General features: G+C 38.5%; 3 protein-coding genes across 3 annotated transcripts; all 3 read right to left on the reverse strand.

The window, feature by feature from the left end:
* Positions 1–605: 605 nt before the first annotated feature.
* On the reverse strand, positions 606–1,145 carry LOC148203389 (uncharacterized). Its single transcript, XM_088107598.1, has one exon. It carries the CDS (start codon positions 1,143–1,145, stop codon positions 606–608), a length of 540 nt encoding a protein of 179 aa, XP_087963724.1.
* Positions 1,146–4,092: 2,947 nt separating this feature from the next.
* LOC148203390 (nudix hydrolase 19, chloroplastic-like) lies at positions 4,093–10,694 on the reverse strand. Its single transcript, XM_088106087.1, has 6 exons — positions 10,086–10,694; positions 8,509–8,649; positions 8,319–8,423; positions 7,394–7,493; positions 5,032–5,124; positions 4,093–4,549 (listed from the first exon to the last, which is right to left on the reverse strand). The coding sequence occupies exons 1-6, from the start codon at positions 10,677–10,679 to the stop codon at positions 4,257–4,259; spliced, it is 1,326 nt and encodes a 441-aa protein (XP_087962213.1). The 5' UTR covers positions 10,680–10,694; the 3' UTR covers positions 4,093–4,256.
* Positions 10,695–11,213: 519 nt separating this feature from the next.
* On the reverse strand, positions 11,214–12,642 carry LOC148203391 (peroxidase 25-like). Its single transcript, XM_088107887.1, has 4 exons — positions 12,415–12,642; positions 12,092–12,271; positions 11,828–11,990; positions 11,214–11,672 (listed from the first exon to the last, which is right to left on the reverse strand). Exons 1-4 carry the CDS (start codon positions 12,613–12,615, stop codon positions 11,245–11,247), a joined length of 972 nt encoding a protein of 323 aa, XP_087964013.1. The 5' UTR covers positions 12,616–12,642; the 3' UTR covers positions 11,214–11,244.
* Positions 12,643–12,907: the final 265 nt, after the last annotated feature.

Here is a 12,907-nt window from a genome sequence, read left to right on the forward strand (position 1 = left end):
ATAAACTGGATAACTTATTCAAATAAAAGAATATTAAAAACCTAAATTAAACTTAATATGACTAAACCCCTGTATGTCAAAGTGAACTAAAAGACAAAAAGAAATGAAATACATTGAGAGATTCTACGAAAAAAGAAACTACAATTTTTAGTTGACAAAACTCAACACAATAAATTGGATAACTTAAATAAGTTGGACACAAAAGACTCGAATAAATAACTTAATTAAGCATGTAGAAGGATAGAGATTATATATAAAATACATATAAGATATACTGTATTTATAATAAAAAAAAAGTATGAACTAAGTCCAAAATTTAAATAAAAAATAATATCTATGTTAGGTATTCAAGATGAAATCCCTAACGAGCTCTCTAACTCTCACTCACTTACACCAACACATAACAGAATACAATGAGAAAGAATGGAATTGCATGCACACCAACAAATCAAGAATACAATGTACCCAGGAGCTTAACCTCCTTCACCAGGTTCTAAGACCGGTCAACTACATACAAGTCACTAACTCCCCTTTCAGGAACAAATACAGGGTCCTTATATAGACCCTGTTCCCGCCCTCTTAACTGTTATTCTGTTAGATAACAGTTAGGTATTATTCCTCACCCTTTTCCTCTCATAAACCCTCCAAGGCCTAACATTACTCCCCCCTTGAAAATCAACCTTGTCCCTAAGGTTGAATTCTGGGAACTGTTCTTGCATCATCACACGATCTTCCCAAGTGGCGCTTTCCTCCCCACTGTTTTGCCATTCAATGAGTAATTGCTCTCTTTGGTCCCCTCCTTGCTGCCGGACCCGTCTATCTAACACTCTGCTAGGCAAACAGGTTGGGCCACTTTCCTGCAGATCTTTTGGCAGCTCCTTCTCTACCTGCTTCGTTCCAATAGCTAACTTCAACTGGGACGCATGGAAGACTGGATGAATCCTTGCGTTCTCAGGTAACTGCAACTTGAATGCTACTTCCCCTATCTGCTGAATCACCTTAAACGGTCCATAATACCTAGCTGCTAATTTCTGGTGCAACCTCACTAGCACCGTAACTTGTCGGTGCGGTCTGATTTTGAGAAATACCCAGTCATCCACCTTAATCGTAACTGGCTTCCTCCCTCGGTTAGCTTGTTTGACCATCGCATCCTGAGCCCTTGCCAAATGGAAACGGAGTTGCTACAGTGCCTCATCACGCGTCTGCAATTCCTGGGCTACAGCTTCTACCATCGTTTCTCCCGGTACAAACCTGGTCAAAGTAGGGGGTGATCTTCCATAGACAACTTCAAAAGGGGTACTCTTCGCTGCTCCCTGATAGCTGGTATTATACAAGTATTCGGCTCTTCTTTTAAAACAATTTGATGTTTCGCCATTTTATTAGGTGGCAGTCCTGGAAATTCCTGGAATACCCCCACGTACTGTTCCAAAAGTTTCTTCATATCCTCCTTTTGTTCTCTCGTCAACTCACTTTCTTCCTCAGTCTCCCAACTTGCCTCTTTGCCCTCCAGACTCCAAACCAACGCACACGACTCTACCTCGCTAAGTTTCAGCAGTTGTTCGGGTTTTATCACCCTCCTCTCCAACCTCGGGTCTCCGGTTATGGTGCGTTTCTGCTCCCCTTGCCAGAACGACATGGTGGATTTTCCCCAGTCTACCGTGATCTCACCCAACTTAGCCAACCACTCCACTCCGAGAATCATGTCTACGCCCCCCAGTTCGAACAAATAAAATCTCTCCGTGATCTCAACGTCCCCCATGCAAACCACCACTCTCGGACAACACCCCCGCGTCTTCTTTCGTTGACCATCCCCCAAACTGACGTGATATGGGGATGTGTCTTCCTGCTCGAGTTTCAGCTCCCTCACCAATTCTTGACTAACGAAGTTGTGGCTCGCGCCACTGTCCACTAGTATTAGCACCTTTCTCTCTCCCACTCTCCCCTGCAGCTTCAAGGTTTTTGGTTGAGTCAGCCCTCCGGCTGAGAGAGCCGACAACTCCATGCATGGCGGTTCTGTCTCCGCCCCTGTCTCTCCTTCATCTCCTTCTTCGTCCTCGGCCAACAGCACCACCCTCAAGCTCTTCTCAGGACATTGGTGCCCGGGACTAAAGGGCCCCCCACAGCGAAAACATCTACCCTCCTCCCGGCGCTTCAAGTACTCAGGATACGGAAAATTTCTTGAGCTCCGGTTCCGACTGTCCCCGCCGCCGTAACCTCCGCTCCTCACGGGTTCACTCCCTGGCGCCGTGTCGCTCTTCACCGATCCCACACTCTCTATCGGTGTCGCTCGAACCATGCTACCCCTTGGTTGCTCCGTCCTCGTCACCACCGCTCCTCCTCCTGACGGTCGTCCCCACGCGGGGGTAGTCTTCGCTGTCGTCCATCCCATCAACCCTAGACCGCGAAGAGCTTCCTCTACGTCACGCGCAATCTTCATCGCCGTCATCAAATCGCGGGAATCATGTGGTCTCATCTGACACCGCAGCTCCTCACGTAACCCCGCAATGAAATAACCTAACAATTGGTTATCGGAAAATTCCTTTGTCTGCCCCGCCAATGCTTCGAATTCTTTCACGTACTCCTCCACGGTAGTGGTCTGCCTAATCGCCGCTATTCTTTCGTAAATTCCCCCACGGTGGCGACTCTCGAATCGGATCAGCAATGCTTCCTTCAACCCCTCCCAGGTTCGATCAGTTGCCTTGTCTTTCCAGAACTTGAACCAGTAAGCCGCGCTTCCCTCCATGCTGATATGAGCCAATTCGACTTTCTCCGCTTCCGCTACCTTCTGAATCTCAAAGAACTTCTCCGCTCTGTTAATCCAATACAGAGGATCAGGTCCTTCGAATATGGGTAACTCCACCCGTCGTCTCCAATTAAAGCCTTGTCTGATCGCTCTCCCTCTTTTCCCCCTCCTTCGTTCCCGCGCCGGTTCCCTCCATTATGGTTCACTGAATCCTGACTTTCATCCGAGCCTGATTCCCCTTGGCTGTTACGTTTTCCCATCAACCGTAACAATTCTTGAATGTCTTTGCGCATCGCGATCGATTCTTGGCGATTCGCTGCCGTCTCTGCCTTCAAACCGTCGACCGCCAACTCCAGGTGCTCCATCTTCCCCTCAACCTTGACCATTCTTCCCTCCATCACTCGCGCTTTCCTCCGATCTGATCCGGCAGGTCGGACCACTTTGTTAGGTATTCAAGATGAAATCCCTAACGAGCTCTCTAACTCTCACTCACTTACACCAACACAGAACAGAATAGAATGAGAAAGAATGGAATTGCATTCACACCAACAAATCAAGAATACAATGTACCCAGGAGCTTAACCTCCTTCACCAGGTTCTAAGACCGGTCAACTACATACAAGTCACTAACTCCCCTTTCAGGAACAAATACAGGGTCCTTATATAGACCCTGTTCCCGCCCTCTTAACTGTTATTCTGTTAGATAACAGTTAGGTATTATTCCTCACCCTTTTCCTCTCATAAACCCTCCAAGGCCTAACAATCTAAGTAGTTGTAAATAAAAGACAAAAATAATATATCTATCTAAAATGTCAAATAATCTAATATATTTAACAATATTCTTGGACAACTTCTCACGTACTCTATCCTAGATGAACTCAAATACTAATGTAAGTTAAATGAAATACAAACGAAGCTTACATAACATTGTAGCTTTTACAGTTGAACTTTAGCTTCTATAATTCTCAATCATTGAAATTCATGAGCTAATACAACTTAAACTAAATACAAATGAAACTTCTTAGACACTCTTGTAATAAGCATGCATTCGTCTAAACTTTTCTTACATTTTAAGATTGTACAATCCAAAATATACTTTCAAGATTTGGAAATAATTTAATTTTTTATTAAAAGTAAAATAGTCATTTGGAATGCATGAAGAAAGGGTGTAGTTTGCCTAAAAATTAAGCTTTCATTGGTTGTAAAGACTCGTACCTGATGTCAAACTTCTGCCCTAGATAGTCTGTGCTCAGCAAAGAAAAATGAAATATAATGTAGTCAGTCTTATGATGATTCATAATATCGAACGTGTTTAGTATGAAAAACAATGTAAAAAAATCAAAGGTATGTAAAATGAAAGGTAGGTGTCTCCAATTCTTGGTGTGTGGATTATTCACAATTTTTCATGAGAATCTCGTCACTGGTGAGGACACCCCTTCACCTTCGTGAGATACACAACAATAATAAGAAAAGCATTATAACTAAACATGCCTTGAAAAATAATTTGCCACTCTTACAAATTTGACATAGAGCCACTAGGTTGTTTTGAACGGCATTCAATGCCATTTACATCTTTATCTGGGAATGCCCAGGAGGATATAAGGTGATGTGCTATTGCAAAGGGTCCAGGAACAAACATTGGAGCAAGTTCACCACTTTCCACATTGAACTCTGTAGACAAGCTGTGAGTCTTTTCTACTCCCTTACACATTTGTTCTACCTTTGCTGCTGCAGTTTGTTGGGCTTTCTTGTATTCAGTAAATGTCAGAGCTCTTCTTACTTCTTCTCTACTATGCCACTGAGCATCTAGGTCAGAAAATTGTAACATATCATTTGTCACAGTTCCAAAAACAAAAGCAGAGGAGGTAGAAAGTGCAAAGTGAGGAGCAGGCGAATGATTTACATTGTCACCAAGATAGGAATGCAAATTGAAGTGAAGGAGAACAAAACTTAAGCTTAACAGTTTCCATGCATATCCAATATTTCCCATCCTCCCCAATCTTTTTCTTGTTGCTTCGAAAAAGAAAGAAACAAAACAAAGGCCAACAATGATTGCAAACCAGCAAGACTTCTAGAGGTTCAGGTTTACCACGCCACCATGAGAAAAGAAAACTACTGGCATCCTCTAAGGCTCAATTTTCAGCCAGACAATGCAACTATACCGAGTGTGTGGCACAAGTCAGATTCTCCACACACAATTTACAGTCACACATTATAATTAAATGAATTGAAAGTTGCGTCAGGTGAGAAATAAATAGTACGTCAATGCACGTAAATGCTGGATATACCTTCCAACTCTTCTTTGTCCACATTTATTTCAAGGGATTTTGCATATGCAAAGAACCCTACCATCAGCTGACATGGCATGCTATTTGGTCCAACTAGAAACAAAGTCAATAGAAGCAACAGTCAATAAATATAAAAGAAGGGAAACGTTAAAATTTGTAATTTTGATGAGAAAGAAAACACAAAAATATGCTAATTGAGTACACTAGATTATCTTAAACTTTACTTGTTTGCATTTGAAAATCCTGTGTACAAAAGAAAAAAAAATTACAGTTTTGACAAACATCTACATTAACTCCGATTTAAATTACATTGGATAGAATCTTTGAACACAATAAAAGCTAATAACTCTTCAAAGCTCTCTGTATGTTAAAAGAATCACAACAGTACTTACATTTTAGAATTATGGTGTTAAACATATTCTAGACATTAACTTTGACTTAAGTTACTTTAAACATGATCTAACCACCATTGGACTGCAAGTGATTGATTTACTAGCTATATTATTGTAAAGGAAGAAATAGGGTACCTGCAACAAACAGATCCTGAACTAACATGAAATCTGGAAGAAAATATTCTCATCTTTTTAAGAACTTAGGGTCCAAACATAGGCCTTAACATAGAAGGCCCATTATTAAAAATGTACTGCAGAAGAAAGAAAAATTAATCAATGTTACGGAGAATGAATAGGGGAGGAACAGTATAAATTGAGTGAATAGCCGGGGTACATGAGGGTTTTTTCTTGTAATTGAATTGTATTTCAGCTGTAAGGAATATTTCACTAGGTAGAGAATTAGTCTCTGATTCAACAGTTTATTGATTCTTTCTACACCGTGATGAAGGCTACAGTCAAGAATTTAGAATCTCCAATAGAGAGTTCATCAAGAAGTAGGCATCACAATTAGTATTGTCAAAATCACAAGTAAACTCGTGAACTCATACAATCCTACGAGTTTTGGGTGAGTTTCGTGCTCAATTGCATAGAAGATCGCACCTTGTACAGATAGTGAGTTCGAGTGGAAAATTGTTAGATCATTGGTGACGTTTTAGTCTATTGTAGAGGCGGTGGGGTCTAGTTGCATGAATCAAGCGAGTGATTAGGGTTACGTATAAAAGAAAATTGGCAGTGAACATAGGGTTTGGGTGTGCAGGGGTTGATATGTGAAATGGGCTTTATGTTTGGGCCGATTAAGGCTATAAGAGATCATCCAATTGAACCTGACTTTCCAGGAGCGTAGCAGTGAACAAAGGACAATTATCAACCTTTACTGATTTTAGGCACTGGAACAGTGAATAAATTGGAAACAGAAATTCCTGTGGTGTTGCTGAATTGGCAGGACAAGCTTCCCAAAGAGTCTACTAGGGAAGATCTTTCCTATTTTGTAATCAGTTTACAGATTTCAACATTGAGGACAAGGTTGTTTCTAAGGGATGGAGTATTGTTAAGAATGAATTTAGGGAGCATCTAAAATAGAAAAAGCCTTTACAGGTTTATTATAGAACGAAAAATAAGAGAAAAAAGGGTTGTAAACAAAAGTTGAGTACAGTTGACTAGGTCAAGTAGTTAGTTATTTCCTTTAAGTCTGTTGGAAGTCTTTTACATATAGGATTCCTTCCTCTTCAGGAGAGCACTCCTTTTAGGGGTATACTTTGTATACCTTGGTTCTTGTAAGAGGTTTGTTGATAATCAATGCAGAAGTTACACAGTTCTTTTTATGTCTTGAGGTATCTTTGTATATCTTTTTCATTTTAGTTCAAGAGATTCCTAACAGAAGGAGCGGATATTTTCTTTGTAATTGAACTGTATTTCAGTTGGAAGCAAACATTAAGTCATTGATTATTTCTACTCAGTTCTCTATCCTTTCTTTTAAAACCTAAAGACCGAACACCATCCTCTTTTAACCTCGTGTAGTTAAGCAAAATAAACAAAAAGAAGTAAGTCTCACTTTAAATTAACTTCTAGCTCACAAAAGCTAAGTTTTCTTTGGTTTATGAATATTTATCAAGACATTAAATGAAATACAATCTTACAAAGTTGAGGTATAAGTTGATTTAAACTTACGAAAGAAGCTAAGTTTCTTTTACCCTCTTGATTCATTATATTTTATTTTTATACACTTAAAAGCTTCATTCAAACTGACTCCAAAAGAATACTGATAATTAAATTCTTTGGATATGATACTCTATAGATAGAATCATCAAGTCATCACAAACAAAATTTTAATGGCACAAATAGCCTATAAGTTTACTATCAGATGTTCATACAGACAAATCTTCACATTTTTATCTCATATAAACACTGGTGAAATGATAAAAGTACAAAAGCCTAGAAAAATGAAAATTGTTATATAGAATACACTATACCAGGCCATGGTTGAGAACTATGATATACAACTTCTCCCACTTCAATACCAACTTCCTCCCATGTTTCTCTTCTTACAGCCTCTTCTAAGCTTTCTCCTGGCTATAGGCAATGAGAGTACACAGGAGAAAAGTTTTACTGTATTGATCGAGGAGGAATAAAATTAAAAAAAAAAAGCAATTGTATCATGAATTCTCAAATCAAAGAAACCTGACTTTAAAGAAATCCTTTAATCGGTAGTAGAAGGTTGAAACTTTTGACTGTTTAAACCACCTAAGGAAGCATTTGCAAGGGTTTCTATGGACACCAATTAGAATTATTTTATCATACACATACTTGGTTAAGTTTATGCAAGTAGCACTTTGTCCCGATAAGTTTATTTTTGCTTGGTTTGATAAGCATGATAATGAATCTTATCAAAACAAGCTTATTTCAATACCCTCTAAATTGCAACTAGCAATTATTGACTTAAGATCTAATATGTGATAAGATCTTCAACATGAAATTAACTAAACTGTTTACCCATACATATCCTAAGTGCAGCTGTTCATTAAAGCTAGCTTATTTTGCTTTCAAAGTAACTTATAATAAAAAATATTTGATAAGGAAAAAAATTTGAAGCTTATTCATACATGTTCTGGATGTTAGTGCTAAGGGTACCCAGTAAAAGGAAGTGGAAGAGTTCCGGTGTTCAGACTAAATAAACAAGAGCCTATACGATCTAAGACCAAATATTGTCATTTTAGCAAAATAAATGGTATTGGAATTAAGGTAACTATTGGCTATTGCAGTGGATACGCAAATTCAAATTAGGTTCCCCCTACATGTAGTCAAATTACTGGAATAAGCCACACTGTTTCAGGTAATAACAGCACAAGTTCAGTTCCTAAAAATATTAAGTGGTCTTAGATTAGGTCAAGCATGCACCTCTATAAAACCTGCCAAGCAGCTCCACATTCTAGGTACAAATCTTGATTGTTTGCTCAAAAGGGCACGATCATTGTCTGAATCAATTACTAGCATAATGACCACCTGCATAAGTTTAGATAACCACTGAAATTCAGAAAAACTAGATCAACCATTGATCACTCAACTATTAGAATACAGGATGTCAAACCGGGTCAACTCGTGGATATATCCTCTTTTTGCATGATTCATTTGAACATTGTTTCCGCCTCCCAGCTTCCATTGGCACTGTTTTCTCTCCACAATGTCCACAAAATCGTGATATATTATACCATTCAAGAAGTGCCCTGGCCTGGCCAAACACAGTAATTAGAAAAGTAGAATTGCCTATTTCCCTTTGCCTATCAGTATTGCAAACTGAAGTAGGATAAAAGGTCAAAAATCCAAGAAAATTAACTAACTGCAAGCAGCTTACATAATTATTTCAAAGAATATGATTGATCCATAAAACAATACAGTACAATGTATAACTGATTCCAAGCTCGTAAGTAGTAATACAGTACAATGTATCCCACATCGAATGTCAATTCATTGAGAGAATTATTGACATTGGATGAGCATTAAAAAGTGGAATTTGGCTAAAACAAAAACATTCTATATCTTTGAGGGAATCAAAGTTTATTTTCCCAAACACCAAAATCAATTTCCCACCCCCTGACACTTTTCTATGTAAGATTGAGTTAACAAAGTTAATTATCACTAGAAATCCTTAAACACTATAACTATTTGTAAGGCATATTTAACCATTAATGTCTAAAATACAGGATCATTTTTTTACAGATATTTAGTAGAGGTCATTCCTAATGTTTCCCCCAACACCATCTCCCATATAGGCAAGCTAAATTTAGTTGGTGAGCTAAATTACCTCACTATAAGTCTTTCTGACATCACCTTTGTAGTGAGTGTAGTAATTCAATTTTCAAACTCTCCTTGTCAAAACCATTGATGCAGTCATATAGATCCTCAAGTATATTAAGAAGCCCCTAGAAAAGAACTCATTTTTTGAAGATAAGAGAAAAAATCAAATTGTTGGGTATTATGATGTTGACTAGGCAAAGCCAGCAAGCAATAGATGCTCTGCTTCATGGTATTGTGCTCTTGATGGAAGTAATTTAATATCATGGAAAAGTAAAAAACAAAAAGTTGTGGCAAAACCAAGTGTAGAAGAAGAACATGGGGCAATGACTTTAGGCACTTGTGAGCTCATCAAGCTAAAACAACTCCTCAAAGGCCTTAAATTTGAATAAAAGTTCTTAAATGCACCTTGTATGTGACAACCAAGCATGCATGACACATTGTTTCTAATCTTGTCTTTTCCAAAGATATTGAGGTAGATTGTCATTTCAAAAGTAAAAGAACGGAATGTGGAAACATCACACTTATATTTGTGAACTCCAATGAAAAGTCTAACGTATTGATTCATTGTTCTCTATAGACAACATACTGGTGGTATTTACTTTTCTCTACAAATAAAATACTTGTGATAACATATACCCCAATGTTTCTCTATGTTATGTCAGAGTTTAACATTAACAATAATATAAAAGCACTGAATGGACTTGAGAAATGAGAGATTTTTTCAGCGTTTATTTAGCTTACTTAAATTGTAGGACTAAATTTAAACACAATTTCAATGACCAAATTGAAAATTCGGAGATCATGCCAGTAAATACGATGTACTTCTGTATTGGAAACCCAAGTCAGAAACAATAGAGAAACGGAACTTACATGACCGGCAATGGCCAAGCTCCCCATGGCCTTCAAATCGACCCAGTCGGTAGCAACCATGAGCGTTCTCAGCTCGACAAAGCAGAGCTTCATGGCACCAAATTCAGCCACCAAAATACTCTCCCTTGACAAGTCGATCGCCCAATACACCGAATCCTCGTCCGCGTCGTACCCCAAATACACGAACGAGTCCGCGCTCAGGTTCGCGCCCAGCAGCCTCTTCACTTCCTCCAACCCCAACCACGCCAGCCGCCACGCGTCACTGCTGCCCGAAGACGCCAGGGGCCTCCCGTTTCTGAAAGGTAAAACCTTCAAATTCACGGACACGGACTCGCCCGCGGTCTCCGCAATTCGCGTTTTCAAGGTCTCGTGCGCCGCGGCAGGGGAAAGCGGTTCGACCCGGTTAGGAGTCCGGGACCGGAGCGGGTTGCCGGCGAAGGCGTGTGTGCGTAGGTTTATGGACATGGTGGTGGTGGCGGGGTGGTGAGAGAATGGTCGTGTGAGCGGTGGTGGGAGTTTGGTGGAGAGTGAGAGAATGTATCGTGAGAAGAGTTTAGAAGATGAGGATGGAAGAAGATTGAGGAGCTTGAGCATGATTGTTCCATCAACGGTGATGTAAGAAGGAGACAAAGGAAACCAGCACGGTTGCTGCTGACAAAGCCTCATGAACTGACACCTGTATCCTTTGACCTTTTCTTTTCATTTTCGGCTTTTCTACATTTTTTTAAAAGTTTCATTATGTTCTTTAACAAAATATGTCCTAATTTTGTGTATTTTTTTATTTTAATTTAATTCATTTTATTTTTTATTATTTGTTATTATTTTTGTTAAGTTTTAAGTTTAACTCAACGACTTAAAGTTTTCTCCTTAATAAAAATATCATATATAAATTAGATATCTTGATATCATTACCGTATCATTTATTAATATTATATACTTTAATACGTAATTTATATTGACATTTATTAAATAAAATTAATTTATAGTATATGAATGAATATAAATTTTATTTTATAAATTGATTGAGTTAGATTTAAAATCTAATTTTTTCAACATTTTTATGAAATAAGGGAAATATTATTAGATTTCCACTATTAGAACATTACAAATTATTCAACCCAAGCAAAGCATAAGTTACTGAATACTCACAGATAATTGTTTAATATAAATTAACTTTTGAGCAGACCTTTCTAATCTCTCCTTGAGTACCAGTCTTCACCTCTACACTACTCAGTTTAACCATAGCCTTTGGAAATTCGTAATTAAATCGTAACCCCAATAACCCTCTTATATTCCCTGCATAATTCTGCACTATACTTTGTGTAGCAGGGTCTCCCCACAGCCTCTGATCTGACTCTAGAATTGCATTACCATCGCGCACATTTTTGAAGAAACTAACATCAAATTTGGTCGGACTATCTATGTCCAACGACACCCTTTTCAAGCCATCTCCTTTATTTGGACACAGTGCTTTAAGTTGGCCTAAGAAATCTTGGTCTATAGTTGGATCTGAATTCCCAGTGGTGGTGAAATTATACAACCGGTAGCTGAAGAATCTGCATTCTGTTTGGCCTATGGTATGTGCCCCTGTAGAGAGACAACTTCAAGTGTCACGATCATATTCTTTCTACACCATTTAGTATTGAGTCAAGATTCTCTACTGAGTCTTTTCTATCATTTAACATAAGCATAATTATGAATGACAAGTATAACACATGCAATAACAATGTTAGAAAGCTCACCAACAAGGGTTACAAGGTCATGATCATCTAGGCCTTTGTCAGAAAACTTTTTCCTTTGCACAGAAATAGGGTCAAGTGGAGATGGCAAGTTTGAAGCTTGAGATGATAAAGAAACCCTCCCATCTCTTCTTCCTGTAGCTACTGACCAACTTGGACCATCACTCTGCCATTTTAAGTGAGAGTTCAGTATATGATGAATCATTTGATAGAGTGATGTTTCTATGAATTGAATGTGTGGAGTTAGAGATTGTATTTATTTAGTACCAAGTCTACAGCATCACGTGCTGCCAATGCTAGTATGTCAGCACATGAGACAACACCAGGACACTTGGCCTCAAGTTGTGATTTTGCATCCTCAATCACTTCAAAACCTCTTAGACCAGCGTTAGGTAACGCATTCCTCTCTGCAGAAGAGCCTGCAATCAAAACTGAACCATCGCAGCCCTGGGGAAAACATGTAACATAACTAAATAAACAAACATGTAACATTTCTGTCATACAATAACATAAAAAAGTTATGTAAAAGAATCATGAAGATGAATATTATTTGTTATTGTGGGTTGAAGATGAAGATGAAAGTAGGAAACCTGAACAAAGCAATCATGGAAGTGAAGCCTGAGAAGGGCAGGAGCAATGGTAGGATCTTTACTGAAGTAGGATTGAACAGTGGACCGAACCGTGGCCTCTGCGTTTGGGCAGGAAGAGGAGTAAAACCCGGTTTTGAGCTGGCCCTGTGAACCCATAATGGTCAAAAAAATGGTCAATGAACCCAACCATAAGTCTCCCATTTGGTGCTAACTTTCAAACAATTTGGTATTTGATTATTCACTTTCCCTTCTTCATATATGTTGCAAGCATTTGCTCACTTATGTAAGGGTGTTCTAAGTGGGAAGAAGTGGATCTTCCATCATCATATTGTTAATCAGGCTTTCTTAATATGTGTCGTGTTACCAACTTTAATATGGCTGTGATTATTTTTCAGTATTGATCATTAATTTTATTTTGTAAATTGAAGAATTAATAAATTAAACATTTTAGTTTAAGTATATTGAGTTATTTGAAATCGATTTAAACTCATGT

Source organism: Vigna umbellata, chromosome 2 (assembly GCF_029865625.1).
Source record: "Vigna umbellata cultivar VRB3 chromosome 2, Vumbellata_1.0, whole genome shotgun sequence".
NCBI classification, from domain to species: Eukaryota; Viridiplantae; Streptophyta; class Magnoliopsida; order Fabales; family Fabaceae; genus Vigna; species Vigna umbellata.